Consider the following 27,212-nt stretch of genomic DNA (forward strand, 5'->3'; position numbering starts at 1 on the left):
GCAATATTAAAGCTAAGATTAAACCTCTTAGCATGACAACGTAGAATATAATTGTGACATTATCGCTCAATAAGGGAAAATGTAGAGTTTGTCTTCAGATTGATTTCAACTCACAGGAAAAAAAAATGATCTATTTGAGGCAGTTCACAAATATAGTTGATTGCTTATAGAATTGAGAAGCCTGGGCTATTGAAGTAAGTCACCAATGATATTTTTGTGTTGAATTTTGTTTAGAACTCCAGCATGGTAAGCAAGACTCTCAACATGAAGTAAAAGGAAAGAAAGGTGAGACTGACTCAAAGGGAAAGTAGCACCAATAAAGTTAGGTATTGTTCCATGTGCTCCTAATGTTTGAGGTATCTCAGTGAAAACAGCCACAAGGAACAGCAGTACATCCTGAGACTACTTCCTTGGGGCATTCCGAAATCCTTAGCTCACTCCAAAGAAATCAGCCTCAGATTATGTGCAGCCTAGTGCTCACCCAAGGCTATGCTGAGAAAAGTGGTACTTTCAAGAGATACTGAAGTGATTGCCTATAGGGGGAGTATCCGTTCATCGTAGATATTACAGGTGTTGTCTAGGAGCTAAGCTGTGCTGCCAGAAAGGCACTGCTGTACCTTCTTTGGCCTCTGGGTAAATTGTATTCACTAACAAGCACTTTGGTACAAAGTCCCCATCTTTCTTTCAAACACAACAGAATAGGAGTGGAGCTAAAACTTTACATTGTACCAATAATGACCAGCTATTACATTTTCTGAAATGTAAGTATGCCATTTTCTCACTCAATAGCTCCTATATGATATCCTAAGCAAAAAATTTCATTTGAATCAAGGAGCACGGAAAGTTGCCTTCTAGAGAGTGAATAGTTATATAACGAGTTGTAGTCAGAGACTGCTCATTCATTGCCTGGCCACCCAGACCCGAATAATCACACAGAAACTATATTAATTACAAGACTGCTCGGCCAATAGCTTAGGCATATTCTTGGCTAACTCTTACATCTTAAATTAACCCATTTTTATTAATCTGTGTATTATCACAAGGCTGTGGCCTACCACTAAGTCTCCAGCGCTCTGGCATCTTTCTCCTTGAGCAGCTACATTGTGTCTTTCTGACTCTGCCTACTCTCTATATATCTCTGTTCGAATTTCATGCTTGGCTTTATTCTGCCCTGTCATAGACTGAAGCAGCTTCTTTTTTAACCAGTGGTAATAAAACATATTCACAGCAAACAGAGGGTAATCCCACATCAATGAGTGTGGGGTTTTGTTTGTTTGTTTCCTATTATCTTATCTTGACTGTCCAGAAGTTTAGAGCCACAGTAGCACCTGAGTCTCAAAACTGCAATGGCTGCTTTTGTATTCTTCTGGTTTTGATCTTATGTTTTAAGTTGTATTATTTTCTGACTCTACTTTTGTTTAGATATGTCTGTTTTATTTTATCTATTTGTGATAAATAAACTGAACATTATTTTTTAAAGTACATAATAAATAGTTTGTAGAAAACATCCAGGTTCTAAAGCATGTTAGTTAGATTTCTGTTGTTGCTACAGCAAACAATTAATTAAAAATTGAGATGCAATGACATTCCCAATATTATTGTCTTGAAATGTATGCTTTTACTATCCATCAAAAATTGCCAGTGTATCTTTAGTCACAAAATGTTCTAAGTATTATGCTCATCTGAATACATATCTCAGTACTTTAATATATATATATATATATATCAAGACAGTTAAAGACTGTATAATATATATATATATTATACAGTCTTTAATATATAATATATATTATAATATATAATATATTATAATGTATACATATATATTATACAGTCTTTAATATATATAATATATTATAATATATACATATATATTATACAGTCTTTAACTGTCCTGATTTTATATGTATATGTGTGTATGTAGTTCTTAATATTATAAATTAATACCATTGATACTGAGATTATATTTGTTTCACAGACCATTGTATCACAATTGTATTTAAATTATCTCTTAATTGTGATGCATGGACACACACATATTAGCTACATGTATGGTTATATATGCTGACATGAACATTCTTTTATAACCTTACAGTCAAAGACAATCTCATCATTATTATTTCATACTGTAGACTTATGTAACAAGAGGTAGTTAGTGCATCAACACTGAGATACATCTTTAATTGAAATTCTAACTCTAATCTATATTTAACTCTTCATTGTTTACCAACAAAGCAATTTCCCATTTTATATTACTTATCTCTTGTTTTTTAACTGTTACAAAACTAAACTCAAATAAGTATTATTATATGCCCATCAGAAAAAGATATTAAGTTCACATAGACATATTTCACTCCAAATCACAAATTAGATATAATTGTATGTGAACTCTAAGAATGCCCTTAATTGGAAACATAGACACCAAAAAAGCCATAAGCTACCTTGCAAGTTCACCAGAAAAATATATGCATTCACCAGCTCAGTTTAAATTAAAGGATTTCAGATTTTTTTTTTTTTGCTTTTGGTTTTCTAGTTTATGAGGTTAAACACATCTTAAAAGGTGAATTTTAGGGCTTAGTAAGATTGTTCCTCTTACAGATCCAGGTTCTGTTCCAGCATTCTCATGAAGGGTCACATCATCTTTAACTCTAGTTTCCGGGGTTCTGATGTCCTTTTCTGACCTCCACAAAAATGTGGTGCACTCACATACACGCAGACTAAATACTCAAACGTTAAACAAATGGAATAATTTTAAAGGTGAACTTTAAATCAGATTTAGAAGTCCTCTTACAACGGTGTATAAATGCTATGATTTTGGTGCTTTTAGCAATGTTTACTTCACAGGTCAGAGGTGTTACACAGAAAAACCCTATCTTGAATAAAACAACAAATAAAACAATAATTACTTCATATAGGAAGTTATACTATTTTACTTCTTAATATTTGAGATTGATAGCATTGACACTGGACATAAATTTCTATGCTTAGAGGCCATTGCATCGCAGTTATATGTAATGCCTCTACCACAAGCCATGACACCATTTCATTTCTTCTTTCTTCAAACTCATTATTTCTTACTGGTAACATCATTGCCTCATTCTTATTCTCTGAGTATTGGATGAGCCTTTACTATTTTCCTCTTGAACTCTTAAATGTTCAACTCTTATGGCAATCTTAAAATATTTATTTTTAAGCATTTTTATATATTGTCTGAAACTTTCACACATGTACATAACATTCTTATAATATGTGGTATGTGTTGAGATTTTGGTGTAGATGTACAGGGGTTTGATCACTTACCAGGTTCTAAGCACTAGAGGTGGGTTTCATAAATTATTCCGAACAATCAGTCTTTTTGCTTTATAGTTACATATATCTAACTTCCTGATGAGGAACAATACAAATCCTAGTAATCTGAACAGAGATCAAATTATTCCATGACTTGTCCAAAGTTCCTTCTCAGTACAGTGCTGGTGGGTGCTAAGTCTCTCAGTCTTCACCTAACACTCGGACCTTCAGTCTGGTTCTATTGCTTCAGTCTGCTCCATCACTCTGCTAAAATGTTCATGGCATCTGAGCAGACTGGCATCTCAATTTTGGCAGCTGTGCTTAGCAGCCCAGTCAGCCATGAATACTATGTATCTGTTGGCCAAACATGGTTAAACTTAAGAAATAAGAAAGTAATCACTGTTAACCACTTCTTTGGTTTTAACTTGTAAAGATACTAATTAAGCCAGGTTGCCATGGGAACATTTTAGGATTGAAAAGTAACAAATGATGATGATGATAACATCTTGATTCAAAATTTATAATTACACTTTCTATGTTTATTTCCTCCCAACAAGGCCCCCTCCCAATTCTCTCCTTTCCCTGAGAAATAATTTAATTAGAAGATGTTCTGATCTTTTAAGTGTTCTCTTCTCATCTATCAGTGGAATTTATTTATATCCTACAATTACTTATTTGCATTCTTGGCTTTAAAGTTTGCTTTAAACTTCTGACTTTTAACTGCTCAGCTCTTTTCTAACTCAATGCTCTTTGTGCTTTTGTTACATACATATTACTCTGTTATTTCATCTTTGCCAAAGCCTTTACTTTTCACACTGATCTACTACCCTGCCTGAAAATTGAAATTTTCTCTGTGATTGTTTTCATTTATAATAATCTTGGCTTAATGGATATCTGCCTGACCCTATCAAGTTATCATTATTAAACAGAATTTTCCTAAAATTGATGTGTATGGTGTACTAAATAGGAGTTTTCCCCCAAACCCTTTACCCACGAAGAATGGCCACTTGATGAAAGACTTGATGATGGCACTGTAGAACCTGAAGACACCAAATGGTGTTCCTCGTTAGATTTAACTTTTCACTCATTGAGGTGTAGACACACTTATTTCCCATTAAAATTCTCCTCTCAGCATTTTCATTGATAAATATTAGATCTATTTAATATGGTCTCAAAGCATATTATCCCCCCAAAATTCTGTCTCTTCTAATTTTCACTAAATGGTCAAAATATTTTTAAAATAGGGGGTAATAGCTTATTCTAGTCCTCAATTTATAATTACACAGCTTTTCCTTATGGAATAGGTTTAAAAAGATAGAGAACTCTATCACAGCTCAGAATGAATGGTTAAGAATCATACAGAAAATACATCAAATTATTATAAATATTTTAGCTAGTCTGCAGCTTTATGAATGGCTAAAGGATGTTGGCTTAATTATATATGGGAAAATCACCTGAACTACCCAAAACTCATAATTGATACTTCTCTACTTACAAACCATGTCTTTTAAGTAACATAAACTTAAAATAATCTAAAGAGCATCACTAAATTATACTAATCAGTATAATGTATTTGGGAGAAAGTGCTCTCCATTTATATTCAACATTATAGAACTACATGCACAATTTTCAGCAGTTAATCTGAAGACAGGTGGCATTTAGCCCGAGTGATCTAAAGAAAACAAATATTGAACCTTTCACTGTGTGCCTGTGCTCACCACATAGGGATACCAGGTAACTGATCTGCGCTGCCCTCTGCATTTGGGAAAGAGAAATATATTTTCTGTTCAGATCCTAAATTAGAACATTGACTACTTCCTTCTCCCCTTCTCTCCCTTCTCCTCCTCCATTCCCTTACTCTCACGTTTTTGCTTCCATTTCTACTCCCTCGGTACCTCCTTTCCTTCTTGATTTTTGAGGCTTAAATTTAAAGCTTGATTGTAGCAAGAAATATCTTTTTTATTTTTCAGAAATCCTTTCAACCTACAGGAATATGAAAAGGTTTGGGGGCGTCAGTGGCCTCTTCCTGCATCTGTCTCATCTGTGGCCTTACCTTCTCAGGATAACCCTTACCTTCTCAGGATAACCCTTACATATGATCCTTCTCTATCTTCTGCTCTGGGTCCCAAGGGACACACACACACCCCATTTATGTTCTAGGCACTCTTTCTTTCATTTGGCATGAAGAATTCAATTGCCAGTTTTTACAACAGAAAATTAAACACACTTTGTGGTAAAGCCTAAATTTTATAAGAATTTATATGAATTTATATGAAGAATTTATATGAATTAGAGAAGCAAGACAGGAGTGAAATTAAAATACTGAAAGGTACAATAGTCAGATTCCAGGTGTCGGATTCCTTTAACTAAAGAAACAACTCATGAATAGTAGTGTATCCATTAATGTAGGCACCATGGCCAATGAGGTGTTTGTTCTACTGTGTCTTTGAGCTGGAAAAACTGCCTAAAGAAGCTAAAAGAGTAGTCAGTGAGTGGCCTGAATCCCATCACAATCATAGACTTTGTCATCCTCAGAAACCTATCCCGTTCCTACATGTACTGGAATGATTTAATATGCATGTCTAAGTTTCTCCTAAAGGAAAATCACCAGGAGGCAAAACACCATTAAAGAAATCACCTGCTGGCTCTGCAGAAACATCACCCACACCAACGGCACCACCACCAGCTAAGCCGGGATCAGAAGAATGGGTCTTTGTGACAGAGCCTATACCTGAGGTATGGTACCTTCTCATCAAAATAATAGGATAATTTATCCTATGTATATCAAGTTTGCCATATTTACAACATCTAACAGTCCTTCTGGAGTCAGGATTGTGTATAAATTTATCAAAAAAAAAAAAACTGAGAGAAGCCTGGAGTTGCAGCTCAATGAAGAGTGCAGAAACCTTAGATTCCATCTCCAGTATCAAAGTGGGGGAGAGAAATAGTGCTGTGTTTTCTAGAGGCGTGTTAGCGAACTGCATTTCCATTCTGCCCATGGATTTGAGTCTCTGGGTCACAGTCTGATACTGCTCTTGAGTATTGAAGTCAGAGAACAAATAGGTTCTGTTAGTAGCAATTTTCTCCCCGAGGACAGCTTTTTAGACCTGGAAGAAACATATAAAACCAACTAAACCATAAAACAGCTACCTGACCCGAGAGCTTGTGATAAGTATGCTAGACAGAGAGTTGTGCATGGAAACCAAGCAGCTGTTACCTGGGCCTGGGGCTTCAGAAGATAAATCAATCAACTTGGAGCTATCACACACTGTTTTTTCTAATTACAAACAAAAAGATGTTTACATGAAGCAGTTCTATCTTTTTAGTCCAGTCCACAGTGATCTCTTACACTGATAAACTCAGCAAGGTCCCTCTGTATCATCATTTGAGAGTCATGCATTCACTGCAGGCGTTGGATTGTAGTTGTTATTAAACCCTGCTAGGAATGTTTAATCCCACACGTTAGGCTGCAAGAGAGTGTGTAGCATAGCTCACTGTATTTGAGGAACCGGATATAGTCAACAGTATATGACAGAAATGATTAACTAGTATTATGGGTAAATTTGGAAAATATTTAAAGATGAAACATTTAAATTGCACAATAATATATGCCTGCATGCATGTATGCTTGTTTGTATATATGTATGTATGCATACTCATATGTAATGGGTATCACTCAGTCAAGAAGCTACTTTAAATACACACAGAGAAACAGGGAGAGAGACCCCACATCCATTTTCAAAATGTTCTGAGTTTGTGAGAGAAACAGAACAGAAGGTGTTTAGGGGAACAAAATATAGTCATTATTGGGTATTGGGTGGGGAGTGATGAACAAAAATACCCAAACCTTATACCTTGGGATCACTTAAGAGAAATAACACTGTATAGGACAAAAACTAAAATAAAAGTCCTTAATATTGAGACAGATACAAGCTCCCATACATAAATCTTGGAATGGACTCTTGTACGAAGTAGATGAATCTCAAGGAAAAAAAAACTGGAACCGTGTTCACAAGTCTATCATTAATACGTCATACAAAGATGAGATGAAATGTAATAAATCAATTCTTTCGTTCATTCAATAATCTTTGAGGGCTTTCCAGGTCCAATATACCATGTGATATACAGAGAGAGACCGTAGAGTGCTGACCAAGAAAATGCCTGCCTCAGTGGGGCAGGTATTCTAGAATAAAGCACAGACAACATAATTTGTGTTGCCAGTATTATAACACCTGAGTTCAGGATGCTGAGGCAGAGCCTCAGAAGATCTGAGGATAACTTAGCAAACTGTTAGGGTCAAAGGAGGATTTCTGGAAGAAATAATGTCTGTGCTGAGACATGCAGGAATTATCTTCTGGAGACAGATAAGGACTAAGACACTTCAGAAGGTGTGATCCAAGTACTTGCAATTGGTACTTGATCTTGATGGTTAGTGTTCTTTTGACTCAGCTAGTCACAAGATTTCGCATTTTTAAGCACTGATTTCAATGCTTTACTGTTGAACAGGAACTACCTTCATTTTTACTACCTTACTGGGAACTAATAGAGAAGTCCTACATAAACCACATCAAAACAGTACTTCGATATCTTAGAGACAACCAACACACTATCGTTTCTTATTTATATGATACTCGGTAAGTAAAGTCCCCAAGGTCAGAATTTGTGTCATGATTAGGTAGTACAAAGATAAATCCCATTCTCTTCCTTACTTACAGAACCAATTTCCAGGCATTTCTCAGGCGTCCAGATCACAAGCAAGATTTTGTATCTCAGTGGCAGGCTGATTTCAACTCTTTTCCGGAAGACCTGTGGGAGGATGAGGAAACCAAGGCCGAACTACACCAACGAGTGAACGTAAGGACTGCTGTGACCTTCTGCGCCAGGGTCATCTCATTTTCACTTCCTCGTCTGTACACTCCCCACTTTATCCCATTTCTGTCTTCAGGATTGGAAGCCTCAGAAATATAACAATGTCAACTCTGGTCCAGTCATTAGTAACTTCACAAAGGACTGGCTGTTCTTCCTTTTGGGTTCAGGATCCACGCATGGCACCCTTCTTAGAAGAAGAGCTGACATCAGCACTGCAGGAGCATTCCTGGCACCTGCTTTGTAGACTCTCTCCATTTCTGTTGGTCCACCTACCTGTGGTCATACCTCATGGAATTACATGCCCATCCTGAATTCAGTTACATAGCCTGATATCAAGAAAGAGAACTAGGGCAACTATACTTGCCTCTTTTGACTAGATCTTTTGAGGTCTGGTGACATATTGTACATATTCTTATATCAAGTGCTGTCCTTAAAAGTTGGAAAGCAGGTGGATTTTTGTGTATGCAAGAGAGTTCCTGAGTCCAGTTTGTTACCTTGATGTTTTAGGGAATGGCTCCTGGTACACAAGAAGCCCCATTCAGTTTCACAGCCTTCATCTTCCATGTGTAAATTGACAACTTTCCCTTATATCATAAGAAGGATACTTTGAAACTCTCTTATGTGTTTATTGCTAAGAGTCAAATATTATTGTGATCTTGTTGTAGGACATTATTCCTCAGGAAATATAGCTAGATGGGGAATCCACAACAGAAGTAAGGATGCCACCACAGTCCAGCTTGGTAAACTAATGAGTTTACTCTGGTTAATTAAAGGAGTATTGGCAAAGGGTCGCTTACAAGAGAATAAATGACCCAAAGGTTGTTGGACTGAAACCTTACATAGCATGTGTGATGGTTACCTGGGAACCTGGAGCTCACTGCATAAGTTTGCAAGCAGCTTGACAGGTTGGAGAGTGACTCTTGCAGGTGGCTCAACCACTCTCGGCCTCTTCTAGGCAGTTTGACTTGTCTGAGCCACCTTTAGCCTGCATGGCTAATCTGCCTGTTCCAATTTGGGAGTGGCTTTCAATAGGCCTTAGTGTTTATATAAGCTTGAGAATAAAGTAGTCCAATATATCTGGACAGTTTCAAGGACTTCTCTTAAAACTGTGTATTATTCATTGAGAATATCATAAAACATATTTTGACTATATTCGCTTCAACTCCTCTCATTAACTCATCAAGATCCAGCCCTTCTACCCTAACTTTCTTAACTTACCTGCTTTTATTAACTTCAATTTGGACTGTCTGTATGCTTCAGGGTATGGGCCATCACTGGAGCATGGGCACTTGATCAGAAGCCACACCCCTAAAGAAAACAGACTCCTCCCTCCTCCAGAAGCCATCAACTGTCCATAGACACTCAGGTTGGGGTAGGAGCTTGTGAACCCCCACTCCATTTTGATTGGCTTGGTCTGGTGCAGGGATTGCACAGCCAACCACAACTGCTGTGAGCTTTTGAGTACAGAAGTTCTGTCACGTCCAGAAAACACTAATTTGTTTCAGTCCTTCCTGACCTCTGGCTCGTAGAGTTTTTCTACAACCTCTAATGCAATAGTCCATAAGCTATTAGATGGGGCTGTGATATAGATGGTCCATTTGTGGTTGAGTACCCCCAAAGTCACTCATTCTCTGGATTTTGTCTATTTTTAAGTTTCTATGCTAGCCACTAGCCACTGCACAAGAGTTTTTTTTTTTTATGAGATCTGAGAACTGCACAAATCTATGGGTAGAAAGACATGAATTTAATTGTTTGATACTATGTCCATTAAGTAAAATGATAGTAGTAAGTTCACCCCTGTGACCTCGAACTCCCTAACTGTGGTATTCTTGGTCAGACTATAAGTCTGACCAAGGCATGTGCTTCTCCTGTAGTATGGGCTTTAATTCCAATCAAAAATCAGTTGGTCACCTCAGTTTGTTACACTATTATACCATATGCATTTCTTTCCACACCAAGTGTTAATGTAACACATGGAGTTCACAGCTGGATAACGTTATTGATGACATTTTTCCCCCAACGTTCTGCATAGCATCTTTTAGCACTCCAAGAGCTAGCTTGAAAGAGGAATTTTTCCTGGTCAATAACAACTTCATCTCTCTAGGTCCCGTGACTAACGAAGGTGGTGTCTTCTGCAGTAGTGTTCTGCTGTTCCATGATAGGCATCTAACAGCAGAGCAAATAGCCTGTATTGTTTTAGGGGAGCTCTGGGACACCTTAGTGTGAGGGACTTCCTGAAGCTTCTGGGTTCTTTACTTTCTGAATCTTAATGAGCGTTCTTTTAGAATTTCCTCACTCTGTTTTGTTTTTTTTTTTTTTGCTTTCTTCTTTATTGCCTTGTTCCTCCTCCTCCATCTCACATTCTTCTACAGCTTATATATCCCAACAGAATCTTTCCGACAGCAGAGGAGTCAGAGGAAGGTTCCATTCCATTCCTCAAGTGAATGATTATAGGTAAAACCGTGTTTTCCATCTCTCTGACTAGAAACATGGTCGTCCCGATAATGCACATACAATATATCTAGATCAGGAGCAAGCAAGAAGCATTTTTCTCAGTCAACTCTTCCGTTGGCAGGTTGCAAGTTGTGGTTACAAAGAAAGAATCAATTTCCTGGCTCTTAAAGAGCTGAGTTCCTCTACAGGATGGAATATTCTACCCCCCTTAAGAATATCTTGAGTGAATTAGTTTGTTTGAGGCAAGATCTCACTATATAGCTTTATATGGTCTAAAACTCCCTGTGTAGTTCAGACTGACTTCAAACTCACATAGATCCGTCTGCTTCCACCTCCTAAGTGCTGCGATTCATGATCTGTGCAGGACACATAGCCTAGAATATCCTAAGTCTTCACCAGCTTCCTTCCAAGATCAAATGTATCAACTTGGAGGAAATTTCTATACAAGATATCTCTATATTCATTTGTGTAACACATATGTTGCCAAACTCTACTCCAGTGTCCATCATGTGTTCAAAAAAAATAATAAAGCATTTATCATGTCCACAGGGCTAGGTTTTAGCAGGTGAACACAAAGTCTATGATTCCAAAATATTTCCATGCTTGAAGCCAGGAGATGATGGCATCAAGGAAACAGGCAATAGGTTAAAGCATCTTTGTAATGATTTTGCTTGTGGATGTGGAAACCCTGCTTAGAGACATTTGAGTGGCAGGACTACTGCAGCGAACCACATGCTTATGCAGAGAAAGCTTTAGCTGTCAGAGAGGGGACCAGAGGCAGAGAGACCAGGAGGGGTCGATGTGTGTGGAGGCTCTCAGGGAGCAGAAAGAAAAGTAAACATAGACAAGACAGCTACTGATAAGGTCAGAGAAACTGTGTGAGACCATACTACTTAAGGCCTGGGGTCTTTTATATATAGACATGAAACCTTGATTTATGGGTTTAAAAGCTCATGTAGAGAAGTGATAGATCAGGAAGACCAGAGACTGATCTCTCACAAAAATGACAAGGAAGCCCGATGGCCTGGATAATAGGGAGGTGCCAAAGACTTTAACCTAAAAGGTGTTCATCTGTTACATATTCTTAAACATTCCCCCAAATCAGGCATCTAAGCTGAGTAGTGGTCATGCATGCATGTATGTTTGGACTTAAGAAACCTCATTGAAAATACTGTAAGACTTTTACACAGTAGATCTGCAGCAGGAGTGCATGGTAGAGAACATGGAGAAGCCAAAGGCAAATCTGATTTCCTTCGATGCCTATGAATAGTTAAAGCTAGATTTGAGATAAGGCTAATGTACATCCATTTTTTTTTCTTTTGGTCTTTCAAGACAGGGTTCCTCTATGTAAGCATGACTGTCTTTAGAACTATCTAGAGCAGGCTAGCCTCAAATTCAAATCTGCCTTCCTCTGCCTCCCAAGGTGTGCGCCACCATACACAGCTTCACATCCATTTTTGGAAAGCGGTATAGGTAATGTTGGTTGAAAAATGAGCTCTATCCTTCCATAATTTGGTATTTTATACATAGATGATCTTGAAAAACATGAAACTTTAAAACTGCTCTAAGATGTTTCTGTCCCTTTTCCTCGCATCAGGTTTTGACACATTGATTGTGTAATGCAGCGACAGTCATTTCTAAGCACCAAGTAAGCACTAGTTGCTGTCACTGTATAATTCTATCCACCCATCAATGATTCTAGGTACTCAGCCGTAGCTATCACTTGTTATCAGTGAAAAATATGACAAAGAGATTAGCATGTTAGGTGGCAGCAGTGATATATATGTCCAAGCAGCCAAACTCCCTATTAAACTGTTTCTCCAGGGAAGTATTAATGGACATATGAAGACAGAATGATAAGGTGTATCTGCCTAGAAACAATATAAAAACCACTAAAGCCTCTAAAGCACTTTCTATCTTGAATTCTTCTTTTCTATAGTGCCAATTCTGATGCATAACATAGTTGTACACATTACTGGAGCCCAAAGATTCACATCTTAGCTTCACCGTTAACTCACCCAAGGAAAATGCCTTCCCTATTCCCAGTGTCCGCTTACAAAAATAAAGGTAATGAGCTACCTAATGTTGTTCCCAGGCATTAAAGGGTAATGCAAAAATGTCAACAGCATGTTTGAGAAGAACACAATACACAAAGCCACTATAATTTTAACATTATAATTTTTGTATACTTAGATATAAATTATAAAACAAATGAAATATTCTCGAATGCTCATACTATAGGCCAATTACTATGTATAAATATCATGTTATATACTGTTCTACTAATATGCTTTTTTGTTGTCCTTAGTCTGGAGTGCTGTTGAATTGTTGAGCATCCCATTAAACACAAACATTTTTCTGGTAAATGATCCCCTATCTCTGATAGTTAGCAAACTAATGGCCTTGGTTCAAATGCAACCATGCATTTTTCAACAATACACAGGTTTTTTAAACTCACATAAAGTGGTTTTCAACCATACAAGTTTATTAACAAAAAGCTAGTACACATGATGTCAATGTGATGGGAATGGATTTATGAATAACTGTGGGCATATAATCCAAGATAAAAAGAGATGTGAATGCTATCTTAATAAGTGAATCTAACACATGAACATGTTAGGCATGACTCCTTTAGGTACATCTCTGGAAACAAAGACCTCAGTTGCAGGGCACTGAAGCTGCACAAGACACGACTCCCAAGCACACTCATGCTGCTTCTCTTTCCACTCAGGATCTACGAGACCGCCTGTGGGACATCTGTGATGCCCGGAAGGAGGAGGCAGAGCAGGAGAGGCTTGATATCATTAACGAGAGCTGGCTACAGGACTCTGTCGGAATAATAATGAATCACTTCTTTTCCCTGATGCAGGTAGGAGCAGCCAGACACAGTGACACAGACTCCCTTTGCAGCCTTATTCCTTGTGGAACAACTCCTTCGGGAATGTCAGGGGTCTGCTCAAGGACAATGTTGCTTCTAACACCCTGTGCTGTATGATTGTCTGCCTGGTAATGCATTCTGGCTCACCAAGCATATTAGCTAACAAAATTGTTTTTCTCCCAGCCAAGCAACCACATAGACAGTGCATCGCTAGCAGCTGCTAGCCATTTCTGCTTCCCTATGCATGTTTGGCAAGATTGCAGGGACTCTCTGCAACTGGGATGATTAGTTGATCAGACTCACACTTAAGAGTGGCCCAAGAAAGCTGCCCTATCGTAATTTCAACCACTGCTGTGACAATGAGAAAAAGTGCAGACCAGCCTTTAGTTGATAAATTCCTCAAAACAAAGTACCTACAGATAGGTTTTGAGAGATCAAGGGTGGAGGCAGGATGAGGGGTGAGATCAGCTGTCTTTGTTTTTACAGTGTCTAAGCTTTAAATTATATGTACATCTGTGAGTGTGGCTTTGAACACCTGCACATTGCCTGTGTAGACAACAAGAAGAAAACTTTGGATCCCACAAAGTGGGGGTTTTGGGTAACTGTGAGCCACCTGATGTAGATGCTGGGAACGATTGTCCTCTGAAAGAGTGGTACCCTCTCCTAATCCTGAGCCACCTCTCCAGCCCCATTTGTGTTTATTAACTGAACTTCCTCCTATATTCTCCATAGAAGATAGGTTTACAACTGAAGACATACTTTCCTTCCCTCATATAGGAGCCTTGAAATGCTTATCTTCCTTGAGAAAGAACTGTACTTCAGACACGGTTTTCATATCTTGAGGATGACATTCCTAGGCTACAAAACTGATTTTTAAAAAAGGCCTGTCTTAAAATGTATATTTCAAAAACACAGAGAAAGAGGTTTACAATGGACTAGTTTCCTATAGTACTGATGGAGGCCAGGGACTGAGAATGTGGAAGAAGTCTGCATAAAATTATTCATGCTCGGGGAACTATCGAGTCTATCTTGATCAAGCTATGCTTAATTTTTGTTGACAGAAGGATAGCTAAGAGGGAGAATGGACTTCTCATCTATCATTGATTAACTTAGAAGGTACTTTCAGAGATGATAAAACATCTCCGCTTATATCTACAACTTCGATAAAGTAGGAGTTCATCAACTCTCTTTCCAAAAATGACCCATCCATTCTGGTAGTTCCAGCACTCAAAGGGACAATCCCTGCTCCAAAGGCATGTCTGAAAAGTCAACAGAAACCTGACTAACAGGAAGCCTCAGGAATTATAGCAGCCCCACCTCACTATTTCCATTTCTATGGTTTTAAATACATTTACTTGGCCACAGGTGTGTGTGTGGGGGGGTGGATGTTGTTTTGCTTTTCTGTTAAAATAAAACTCACCTACTGATGTTCCCATCAATTTGATCGATGAATTGATTTTTAACTGTTGTAGATCTTCTGAAACTTCTTCCACATTGAAACATGGTTTATAGCAACTTAAATTCATGGTGTACCCTCACTATCCACTCTCATCTGGCTAAGAATAAGTTGTATCTCATATTCTGTAGCTCAAAACGGTGCTTTGTGTCAGCCATGATGAGGCAAATTTTTTTTTTTTTTTTTTTTTTTTTTTTTGGTTTTTCGAGACAGGGTTTCTCTGTGGCTTTGGAGCCTGTCCTGGAACTAGCTCTTGTAGACCAGGCTGGCCTCGAACTCACAGAGATCCGCCTGCCTCTGCCTCCCGAGTGCTGGGATTAAAGGCGTGCGCCACCACCGCCCGGCTGAGGTAAATTTTTTGATGTTCCATTTTGTACCAATTTATTCTGTTTCATCTGACTTGGAATGAAAATTTTTCCCTTTTTAATTGCATCAACACCGTATATTCTCCATTTTTATTATCTGCTATCCAGATTATCAGTTCTTCTACTATGTCTTCAAAATTTTTTTTGTTCAAGTAGCTCTTATATTGGAGTCTAATGCTGACACGATGCCAAAAGATTCAGTTCATGTTGTTTTTTGTGACATGGCCATTGTAGTCATCTTATATAGATACCAAAAAATAAAATATAGCACAACAGATTCTTTAAGAGAATCTATGTTCATATCACTTTCGTTATAGCAGTTGTTATCATAGTCTATTATTAATTCTCAGTGTATTTGATTCAGACTTTCTCAAATAGATACGAATCCATAGAAACAAAGTCATTAGTCAGGTATTAAATAAAGGATTTGAAGTGCATCCCCTATGAATGAAGAACTGTTATCTCTAAGTGGGAGTTTTAAAGAAATCAGGATATCAGAACAAGGAGAACTATGAAGGCATGTTATAAAGCTGGATTATGAAGATAAGATATAGACTTAAAAGAGTTGCTACCAGAGGACAACGCTGAGACATTGTTAAGCATATCATTAAGTGTATTTAGGAGTACACTTAGCTCCATCATGCATAGTTTACACAAAGGATTAAGTAAAGTACCCAACTAGCCTAAACTCATCTGAGCAGAAACTTGGGGAATCAGTCTGAACAAGTAGAGAGACAATATTATAAACAGGCTTTACCAAACACTTATGGAAAAAGTAACTATGATCCAAAAGTGAAGGCACAGCAGACTTTCATGAGTCACTCTCATGAGTCAGAGCCATGAATGACTCCTGTGGAATAGGAAAGACTCTAACAGTTCATGAATCTATAGATTTGAAGTTCTTATCCTGAGACATTGAGCCATTGCCCACATCAGACAAAATAAAACTGAACAACAGAGTACAGGCTGGGCACAAATGCCAGAAATTTCCAGCAGAACTCTAGTGAACGATCACAACAGCATTGTACTGGAGGTTCTGCACCCAAAGGTGGACCTGCTCAAGAGTAGCTTTCATCTCAGCACATGGAGAAAGACATGATGATGGGACTACCCATCAAATACTAGACAGTCGAGGCAGCTCATATATTGCCCAAGAAACTCAAAATCAGGAGCCTTAATGTTTGTCAAGGACAAAAGGTAACAAGTCTGGAGAAAAACTTCAGTTGCATGTTCTGGCTCACCACAAACAGCTAGATAATTGCTTCCCAGAATGGGTTCCCTGGAAAATTGCCTTCCAAACTGATCCAGAAAATGGTGTAATTACATAAGTGACTTTGGAAAGTGCTACATTAAGCAACCTATCTGCCCCACTCCCACCTCAGGAGATTGACAAGTCTGCTAACATAGTCAAGAACTAAGATACTCCATGGGTAAAGAAATCGTTTTGGTGCATTAATGTGGAATTTCTAAACCAACTTGACCTTGGAAAGTTTTGCTCATTCATTCCAACAAGATATCCATGCACAGCCTTTGCAACAAGTTGTCCGCATGGTAAAGTTTAGAAAAGCTTCGCTTAGCTGGCGCTGGCTTCACAAACCTGTAAGTTGCACCTACCCAAGAGGCTGAGGGAGGAGGAGAACAAGATCAGTGCCTACAGGCAAATGGGAGTTTGTGGTTAGTCTCAGAAATGTAATAAAATCCCACCTCAAAAATAAATAAATCAGAAGACTGGGGACATGGGCCAACCATGAGGTAAAAGTACTTGTTTAGAATGCTGGAGGCCCTAGATTCAACGCAGAGTGCCACACAAAAGGAAGAGCAAAGCCTGAAACTCCAGCAACAACGAAGTCACAGGCAGAGGGTTATTTACTCGTTATAAATGTGAGAGGAATCACCGTTAGTTTTCTTAGAGGAAAATTCTGAATATGATGTCGTATCCTATTCAAATTTGCTTATATTTGAATCAAGTTGTTCCCCTTAAAAAATGACTCAATATTTTATATGAAACAATCACTGTAATAAGTCTTGGGAAAAGATCCCAGTACAGTTTCAAATCCTGCTCTGTAAATTATGTTCTCCCAAATCAAGTGATTAGTGCTCTAAGCTAAAGAAGAAATACTTTCCAGGTTTCTTACTCTATTTGCCCAAAACTATACTTTACTGATTCAATGGCTAATAGCTTTTTGTAACCACTCCCCAACACTGTTCTTCATTTTTCCAAAGTTAATTGTCAATATTCAGTATGTACCTAGTAAGTACATATTTGTATCTTATTCATTATAAGCATGATATTGTGTGAGTTTCCATGAATATAGTTTAGTCAAACAATTTTCCCTGCAGTTTTACCAAACTGAAACATGACACCAATAATTATCTTTAATTATTTAAAGATTATTCTGTGTATGGATATTTTAACTCATGATAAAAAAAAATCATAGGTTTCCTGGCCATTTTAAAGTACTGTGCTCAAATGTGAAACATCCAATAATTTTAAAAGTATATAAATGTTAATTTTATTTTATAATATAGATTCAAAGTAAGGAGATGAATTTTCTCTTGTTTGGGTCCTTTAGCTAGAAGAGTTTAATACTGTAAAAACAGGAAACAATCTGTCTAATCATTTTCTCTATAAAACAACCTTACTGCACTGTTTATTTTTTATTACACACTACCATGCAAAAGGCAGCATCCCTTCATTGTCTGCTGTGAATATGGTACTGCAGATGTATTTCTGGATAGATCAGAAACATTTTTTTCTTTTTCTTTATTCTTCTCTCATACAAAAATCCAGACTGCAGCATCCCCTCCTCCCATTACCCCCCATTTCCCTCTCATTACCTCCCTTCTCCCCAGATTCACTGCTCCTTCCCTTTCCCTTTAAAAAAGAGCAGCCCCCCCCCCAAGTGATAGGGAATCCCTTTATTCATACCCTTAAGCTACACTCAGCAAGGGTGGGGGTGGGTGGTATGGTGGGGGAACAGGACTTTATTACTAGGTTGCTTTTGTTCTTTTAAAAAATGAGAGAGCAAGAAAAATCCTGTCTTCAACCAACTAGATATAATTTATCACCTTTGTATAAAAGGCTCATAATTTATGGCTGCAGATGCTTGCTTACACAACCCCACCAACAAAGGAAAGTCTGGGGTAATACATACCTCACCAAAGGGAAGCGCATACATACCATATGATTTAAAAGGGAGAGAGTCAGTTGAATTTCCAGGGTCTACATTTGTAGCTTTAAAATTGTTTAGGGCCTCACAGCACACATACCCAGTGCCTGTGTGCCATGAGGGCAAACCTGCACAGGCAGGGAGATCGCACATGTGCACAATTACTAATTGTTTCACAACCAACTCCTCTGAATTGCTCCACTTCCTTTAAGGTCTCTCCCAGCAACTCCAGCAAGAGTGGAGCAGAGAGGTCCAGAGAAGCTGTGAGTTATGTCTATCCTGTTCACATTAAGCCAGACAGGAAACTGTACTGAGAGAATTATTGTTCCACTTTGTGCTCTTGTTTGTCTTGTTTCCACAAATAGTTTGTATTGTACCAGAGGGAAAGAACCTAGTGTTGGTTTCATTCTGTTCTTGTACTTATAGCGTCTATGATCCCCTGGGCAACTGAATTATTGCTAGGACAAAGCCACTTCAGTGATTGATTGAAGAATTTCTAGTAGTAATCATCAAAAGCTGTATAACTGTCATCTGGTTAAATGGCATTGCCCTCAGTAAAGAGAATACAAAGTCATTTGCTTTCTTAAATAAGTATGAAAACTTTAGTGACAGAAATAAGCAAGGCTCTTTATTTCTAGTGAATTACTTTCAACCAACATGTTTTAAAATTTTTATTTACATTATGCATACATATCACAGAACAACATACAGATTGATGTGTTCTTAGTTGGGTATTGATATCTACTTTCTGTATTAAAGGCAGAAGTGAACCGTTTCCAAGACACCAAAAGACTACTCCAAGATTATTACAGAGCAATGGAATCCAAAATCCCACTAGAAGACAGTAAAAAATTTACTCGGATCCCATTGATTCAGCTTGATAGTAAAGACATTTCAGAAAATCAACTTAGGTAAGGCAGACTATTGTTTTACACTGTAATTACTTTGAACATACAGAATTGTGGTTTTTAAATTATAAATCCTGCTTCTATTAAGGGAAACACCAAATTGTTCCAAAAAGCTGAACTGTTTTTCTAACTTTGATGTCACATTAACTTGACATGATATGATTATTTATCTTATTACTGGTGAATATTTACTACTTTGGTTGGAGAGATATTGTGCTTTCTATTTTGTTTACAGCAGGATTCTGCTGTGGATATTAGACAGTATGTCACTTCTGTATTCAGAAATATATTCAGCTCCAAAGACCTCTGGTGCGGATTAGAAACTTAGAAGAACCAGATCATGTGTGTGGTGTGTATATGTGGTGGGGGATGTGTGTGTGTGTTTGTGTGTATTTAAGAGAGAAAGAGAGAGTGGAGAGAGAGACATTATGTAAATTAAAATGGAAAGGCTTGTCATTTTTCTTTTACAGGTAAGGAAATTGAGAAATAGTAAAAGTCTAATAGTATATGATCATGACCTCACAAGAATAAAAGATATTAACAATCTAACATCAGATTGTTGCCAACAGAAACAGGAACTTAGTAGTAGAATAAAGACAAATTACATTTTTAGCCAAATAAATCACCTGCAATAAAAACATAGTAATTTTTTTATAGATCTAATAGGTAAGTTTGGGGGAGGAAGGACATTATCTCAGACTCTGCAAGGCTGTGATGAAGAGGATGTCATTGCGAAAGGAAATGGTAGTGGTCCCCATGGTGTGGTTTCCAGCCATTACACACTAAGATCTAGTTTTGCTAATTTTATATGACTTAAGATAAAACACTTGGAAATAGAATCCAAAATCATTTAAGAGGAAATGTGTCATTTGAAAATAAGTCTGAAATGTAGGGAAACTGAAAATAGTATTTCCTGGTCATCCTTAAGCAAAACATGAAAAAAGATAAAAGTTTGAAATGAAGATGGAAGTACAAGCAGAAGCTAGATTTACAAAATGATGTGCAGAAATTGAATGTTGTGTTTAAATCTCCAAGCACATGAGCTATGCCTTTTATATTTAAAGGAAGCTTCTTTACCTAGATGTTTGCTCAACATAGGTGTAAGTCAATATAGGTGTAAGAGTTGCATGAACAAAACATAGCATAATGAATATATTTTCAAACCAGATTGGTCTAGTTTAAATTCTGAGTCGGTCCCTTACTAACTGTATGAACTGTATATAAATGGGTTAGGATAACTTGCTTGTCTGTCAAGTCACTACATCTCAATATAAGCCTCAAGTTCCATTCTTATAAAAGCAAGGTTGTGAAAATTACAGGAAATAGGATGTGCAAAATATATGGAATTATGTCTGGAAATGAAAACACCTGAAATCCAGTCCTCAAACACTTACAAAAGAGTGGCCTATTTTGTTATATATTTTGAAGAATATATATAATAATTTACTCTTGCTTATATGCAATATTTTATCTGTGAGTAGTTCATGTCCCCACTTTGTTTGTTTATCCCTCCCTTGTTCCAAAAATAATTTGATATGGCATTGCCCCATAGGCAATGTGATGATCCAGGGTCCGCTTTTACACTCTTATGTTTTTCCATCTAGTGTTGTGTTTATACCATGCCATAGATACACAAGAACGCACAAAAGGGTGAGCATGCACCATCTTCCTGTCCCAAAGAGAAGAAAAACATTGAAGAAACTGCTAAGAAAGCATTGAAATTAGAACAATAATGAATACCAGAGGCAATAGGAACCGTCAGCATCACCAGAAGACACCAAGTTTCAGTGTCTAGGGTGGCAGTGCATTCTGTTCTTGGCACATAATAGCAAACCAGGCATAATGGGGAAGCTATTCATTTTGGTTAGTACAATAAGGCCACAGAAGAACAGACAGTTCTAAGTTTTTACAGAACAGCTTTGTACCAGTCTCAACCTCACTGCTGTGGCAAAACTCTTGAGACAGTCAGTCAGTCAATGCACCAACCAGCTCACCAACCAATTAACCACAGTCAATAACATATAGAAACAAACAAGCACAGTGTTCAGCAGTTTTACATAGTTTTTCTACTTCATTTTTTCTAGCAACCCTATAGTAATAATAATGGTAGCCATGCATTTTCAAAATAATAGTTGTATTAGTTGATAAACAATTATTCAAGATAAAGCGAGGCTCAGAAATTCAAGTAGCATACCCAACTTCATGTCCCCAATAGTAACAGAACTACCTATAGTACAGGAACTTTTCTTCCCCGTAAGTGAATTCTAAGGCCATTTTCATCAATAACTACCTATAGTTTTAATATGGAGCTATTATATATTCATCTTTGTTTTAATTTTCATATCCCTTTTCTGTTTGTATTGATTCAATTTTTTTGTAGACAATTTCACATGCTTGTAGTTCTGATCAGCATCATGTTCCACCTCTCTTATCTCCGTCACACAATAGTTACTCTTCCCTCCTCCCAGTGAGTACAGATACTCTTGTCTACTCAAGATGCTTAGAATAAATGAGCACTCAATCCAAACATGACATTTATACCACGTCATCTATGGCTCAGGAAATACGACAGAGGACTGAGTGGAAAGAACGTACAAGGCATTCTTAAAAGAGACACGAGAGAGAGATCTAAGGGATGGAGGGAGAGGCTGGAAGAAAATCACCATTAGAATATATATAAGAAGTTGTTGCATGCAAAACTCCACAGGAGCTGCAGCTGACTGTACTGAGCCTGAACAAGACTGGGCCTGTAAACAGCCAATCATGAGCAAGATGAGAGTTTATAACATCTTATCTTTCTGCTGAACTATTGGAAACTGATGGATTCTAGAGGAGGGACAGTCATTGTCTTCAGCTGTGTGACACACAGTAGACCCCCAAACTCCAGTGGCTAATTCCAAACCTGTGGCAACACAGATAGATAATCCTAGTTAAAACTAGTGGGTCATAACCCAAAGTCCTTTTCTAAATGATGCTGTGACTGCTGTCCTGCAAAGAAAAGTCTTAGGCTGTTTGAAGTATCTAGAGATGGTCACACACATATTTCACATGAACTTATTGGAACTTGAATGGCTTTGAATTACCACTAATTGGTTATTAAGGTACAATTCAATATGTGAGTGTATTTTCAAAGCATTGCTTTAATAGTTATGCTAGATTATCAGAATTCCAAGTACTGGGTCATACTGATTGCTCTATTGCTGTGAGGCTATTCTAAGACCAAAACAACTCTTATCAAAGAAAGCATCTAATTAGACATTTGATTACAGTTTTAGAGGGTTAGTTCATGATCATACTGTTGGGAAGCACACAGGCCTGGCTCTGGAGCAATAGCTGGGAAATTTACACCCTGATCTGCAGGAAGCAAGCAGTAAGAGAAACACTGGTCCTGGCATGGGTTTTTGAAATCGCAACGCCCACCTCCCGTGACACACCTCTTCCAACAAAGCCACGCCTCCTACAACAACCCAGGCCACAACTCCTAATTCTTCCCCAAACAGTTCACCAACTGAGGATTAAGCATTCAAATATATGAACCTATGGGGGCCATTCTCATTCAAACCCCCACACACCATGAAAATCCAAGTGTTAAGTTCAAGAAATCTCAGGTGATGTTTCCAAGCAAGAATAAGCTAGTTGTTTTCTGGAGTCCACAATTGTTTTTCTAAATCCCTGTTCCAGACCCAAGCTTCCTGATTCTATAAAAACAAATGCTATCGATTCCTGCTATTCATCTTGAATCTACTGTTAAATTTCAAACAGGTTGTCTTTGAAGTTACTCTTTTCCAATTCCTTCTCCAACCTTAAGATGACAAATTTTTGTCACCAGAGGATGACCCCAATTACAATAAACATTCTACCCTAGGTCTTTCTTCATGCTTGTACTAACCTCTGCGATTCTAAGACCAATGATAGGTACATTCTCAGAAACTGTTCTAAAATCTCCTCTTAGGGAAGGAGAACTATTAAGTCAAAGTGGAGAAAGAACTTTACTCTTGTGTTGAGCCACAGCACTTGGCGAAGAGAAAACCCCACTATCCATAAGTAAGAAAGGGGAGGGCTTCTGAAGCTGCTTCACCTTGGCAACCCACAAGCATCATCACCTCTGTTTAACAACCCCAGTCAGATTTGCGTTAGTCCCACTTTCATGTCAGGATGCCCAGGTGATACTGACCATCTTGAATAAGTTCCGTTAAGTTTACTTTTCCCATACTCCTTTACCCTCATCGGAAGCATGTGCCCTGGAAATATGACACAAAGAATAACATTGGGGGGGTCTTTCTCCATAATCACTGTTATATAGTCTACCTCTTTTAATTATTGAGAACTAAATCTGAAAAATGACTTGTTACTTGCTGTGAGTTTTCTATTATTAGCAAGATTTTGTAGACCACATAAATGTGATTAATTCAACATTTTCCAATCATAGCCTTAAATAATTCTTCTAGGAAAACTTTGGAAACTTGAATTACAGCAATACAACAAAAAAGGCACAAACTAACACTGTCACAAAAATAGAACTCTGTTAAATGAAATCCTTATGTTTCTTTGGTTTGCTTTTCTTTCCCCAAAGAATTCCTCTAGTTCCTCGAATATCCGTTTCACCAGAAAATGTTACCATCAAACCAAAGTTGAAAGCGTTACTGAAGGGCAAGATCGATCCCTCATTAGAAGGTTTGGAATCTAACTTTGAGGTGGATGAGAAGATAGTAATGGACACCTGGCAGCAGGCTTCCTTAGCCATCTCCCACATGGTAAGCAGCACCTGAGGTTGTATTTCCTGTCAGCATGATTGGTAACAATGATACAAGTACAACCTTTATATGATAATCACAGTCATACTATAAAAAGGCACAGCTTTCAGAAATTATCATTATTAAGGGGATTTCTAGGGGATTTTTTTTTTCTGAAAGAAATAGGAAGTTAAGAGATAATAGCCATTCTTTAAAATCATGAAAGAAGTGAGACAATACTTAGATTCATTTCAGGTCTGATCTAGGTTGCCAATGCAGAAGCCTAAATGTTAAGAGAGTGTTAAGGAGGAAGGCAACGGTCAGATAAAACAATATGAGAGGGTGTGATGGTGTTGACAAGGATATGTCCAGCATGGCCAGATTTTCTATTTCCTGGAAAAACCAAAACTGTAATAATTTTTTGTTGTTTGAAATGTTTTTTTGTTTTGTTTTGTTTTTATTATGTGATACTACTGGTTTTAGTTTTAATGAGTGAAATATAATTCTTGGAAGTACTTTACAAAGTCATGAAAGAAAACACAAAATCCAAATAGCCAGTTGACTTCCCAACTTCAACCTATCTGCTTCTTATTTTCTCTAAATCACAACAGGGTACCTACCTATTACTATCCTTTTACAGTGGACAAATCAAATCTAGAAAGGTGGATAGCCTACTGCATGGTTTCTGTTCTGCCCAGTTGGCTTTTATTTTCTTTTTGTGCTAAGCATTCTTTGATTACACTAAAGTACACTATCTAATCAGAAAACAGTATCAACCTTCTCAAATGTCTTATGAAAGTCATGGAACTGGACCTTCATTATAATCTCATTCTCCTTAACTTCCCTTGGGATCCTTTTTGTCTGACATTACCCTGAAACAAGGTCTTCTTTCTTGCCTACCTTTCTTTTGTTCTCCTTATCTCTTCATCTGTCAAAGAATGATTTCAAACTCTTCTCTTGTCATATTTGTTTTCAAGAAATTTTAAATGTCGACGTTACCCACATCAAAAAAAAAATTTCATGACATGTTAAATTTAAATGGCTTTACAGGAACACTAAAGTATTACTCATGACACCAGTACACAGAGAGGAGTGTGAAGGTATGCAGCTGATACATCTCATCATCACCTTCCAACCTTAGCTCTTTTCAGTGAACCACTGTTAGGGTCCATCCTTGATGGGTTCATACATTCCAGGGTAGGAGCATGTAGTTTAGAAATATTAGGCAGAAAAACAGAAATACAAAAGAAATAATAAGAGACCCAGAATAGAGTTGGGATGGCAACCCAATGAATACTGAATCTGCCCGTATTTATTTTCTCTAGCTTTATGTACCCCAATCCAAAGAGGAGGAGGAAGACAAAAGACCTCTTTACTAAAGTGCAAGGAACAAAGTGATCACCTTCTCAAATACCCAGAGCATCAAGTAACCACACCCTAGATCAAAATACCCTGTTAGTAGCCACACCCTGGGTCAAATCTCCTAAAAATAACCTTCAAGAAGCAAGAATAGGCCTGAATTCTCTTTTAGTCAAGGTGGAATGAATCCACATCCGTAGGCTCCAACAAACCACTGTCTTGCCTTTTCATTCAATTCTTTTCTGACCCGAACTGTACCTTCTAAACAGCTTATTGTACTTGTGCTTGCCTTTGGATTTTAAGGAAACCTTTTACATGTTTGTGTGTGTGTGTGTGTGTGTGTGTGTGTTTTCATTTTTATAACTTCATTAGCATAATCTCATATTATTGAGTGTGATTGTATTCTATTACTTTGTTATACAGTGTTTTGTTACATGCTTGTATCACAAGTTAGTTAACCAAGCTGCTACTGACCCACACTTGGGTTTGCATTTTGATGCCATTGGACACAGCTACTTTGAACATTCTTACACATATTTCTTAGTACCAATGAGTGTACAGAACATCTTTAGACCTGGCAATGTATGCTATCATCTACACATCACTGCTTTCCTCTGTGTGTGTGTTTGTGTGTATCATTGCTTAATTTGCATATACCTTCTTGGTCATATGTAAGAGTTATGTAATTTACCTTCCTTGTCATAGAGTATATATTTATATTTCAAAAGTGTTTAAAATTATAAATATATAACATAATTTAAATATTTCTTTTTATTCTCATTACATTTATTTTCTCCTTGAATTATTAAGAGCTGTGCTGAAACTACACATTATGAGAATAAACCTATTTCTTTCTATTTACAACTTGCTGATACTTGCCTTTTGTGTATTTGAGACTATGAAACTGGGATCATGGAAAAGTTGAGATGAAAAACTTTTCTAGTGACTTGAACATCTTATTTGGGAATGATCTTTACTTACAATTAACTTTTTTAGGAAATTATACTTTGAGATTGTTTATATTCACTTGTCTTTTAGTATCTCTATTTTAAAAGTCTCTTAGTTTTTACTCCTAGTAAGTTGTGATGTAATGCACTCAATTACTATTTTCTTGGTGGCCCTGCTGGGATCCTATAGTAAGTTATTAACCACATTTATTATTTAGTCACTCCAGATGCTATTGCTAGAGTAATTTCTAAGTGGATCAGTTCCCATTATTTTCAAACAAAAATAAGGGAAAAATTAAATATTTTTGGTATTTAATACAAAGGGAGATCAAATATTCAGAATAACCAGTAAAAGCACATATCAAGATATTAGATATAGATCCTAAATATATCAACAATCATTTTATATTTTTAAAAAAGATACAGATAAAATAATTATCATAGATTGTTTAAACAAACAAATGAACAAAGGGCTAGCAAGATGGCTCAGAGGGTAGAGGTGTTCACTGCCAAGCCTGCGAGCTAGAGTTTGATCTTTTGCACGTTCATGGTAGAAGCAAGAATTGACCTTATACACCATCTTCTGATCTACCCACACGTTATGGTACACATATGTGCATGCCCCCACGTATACACACAAAAGCAAGCAAACAAATGAATATACTTTAATGTAATGTTTTTATATATTTATACAATGAACTTCAGCATTCTCATCACCCAGTCCCCCACTTCATCCCCACTCCCTCTCCTAGAGCCAGCCTTCTTCTCAAGGAGCCTTCCTCTGT

General features: G+C 37.4%; 1 protein-coding gene across 1 annotated transcript in view; it reads left to right on the plus strand.

Annotated features, from left to right (window-relative positions):
* Spef2 (sperm flagellar 2) overlaps positions 1–27,212 on the plus strand; it is a 158,086-nt gene that overhangs the window by 91,002 nt on the left and 39,872 nt on the right. The window contains exons 20-26 of the mRNA XM_038321484.1: positions 235–285; positions 5,876–6,024; positions 7,795–7,922; positions 8,004–8,142; positions 13,343–13,480; positions 19,240–19,391; positions 23,962–24,142. Of these exons, the coding sequence (XP_038177412.1) occupies positions 235–285; positions 5,876–6,024; positions 7,795–7,922; positions 8,004–8,142; positions 13,343–13,480; positions 19,240–19,391; positions 23,962–24,142 (938 nt within the window). The remainder of the gene's footprint in view (positions 1–234; positions 286–5,875; positions 6,025–7,794; positions 7,923–8,003; positions 8,143–13,342; positions 13,481–19,239; positions 19,392–23,961; positions 24,143–27,212) is intronic.

Source organism: Arvicola amphibius, chromosome 3 (genome assembly GCF_903992535.2).
Source record: "Arvicola amphibius chromosome 3, mArvAmp1.2, whole genome shotgun sequence".
NCBI lineage: Eukaryota > Metazoa > Chordata > Mammalia > Rodentia > Cricetidae > Arvicola > Arvicola amphibius.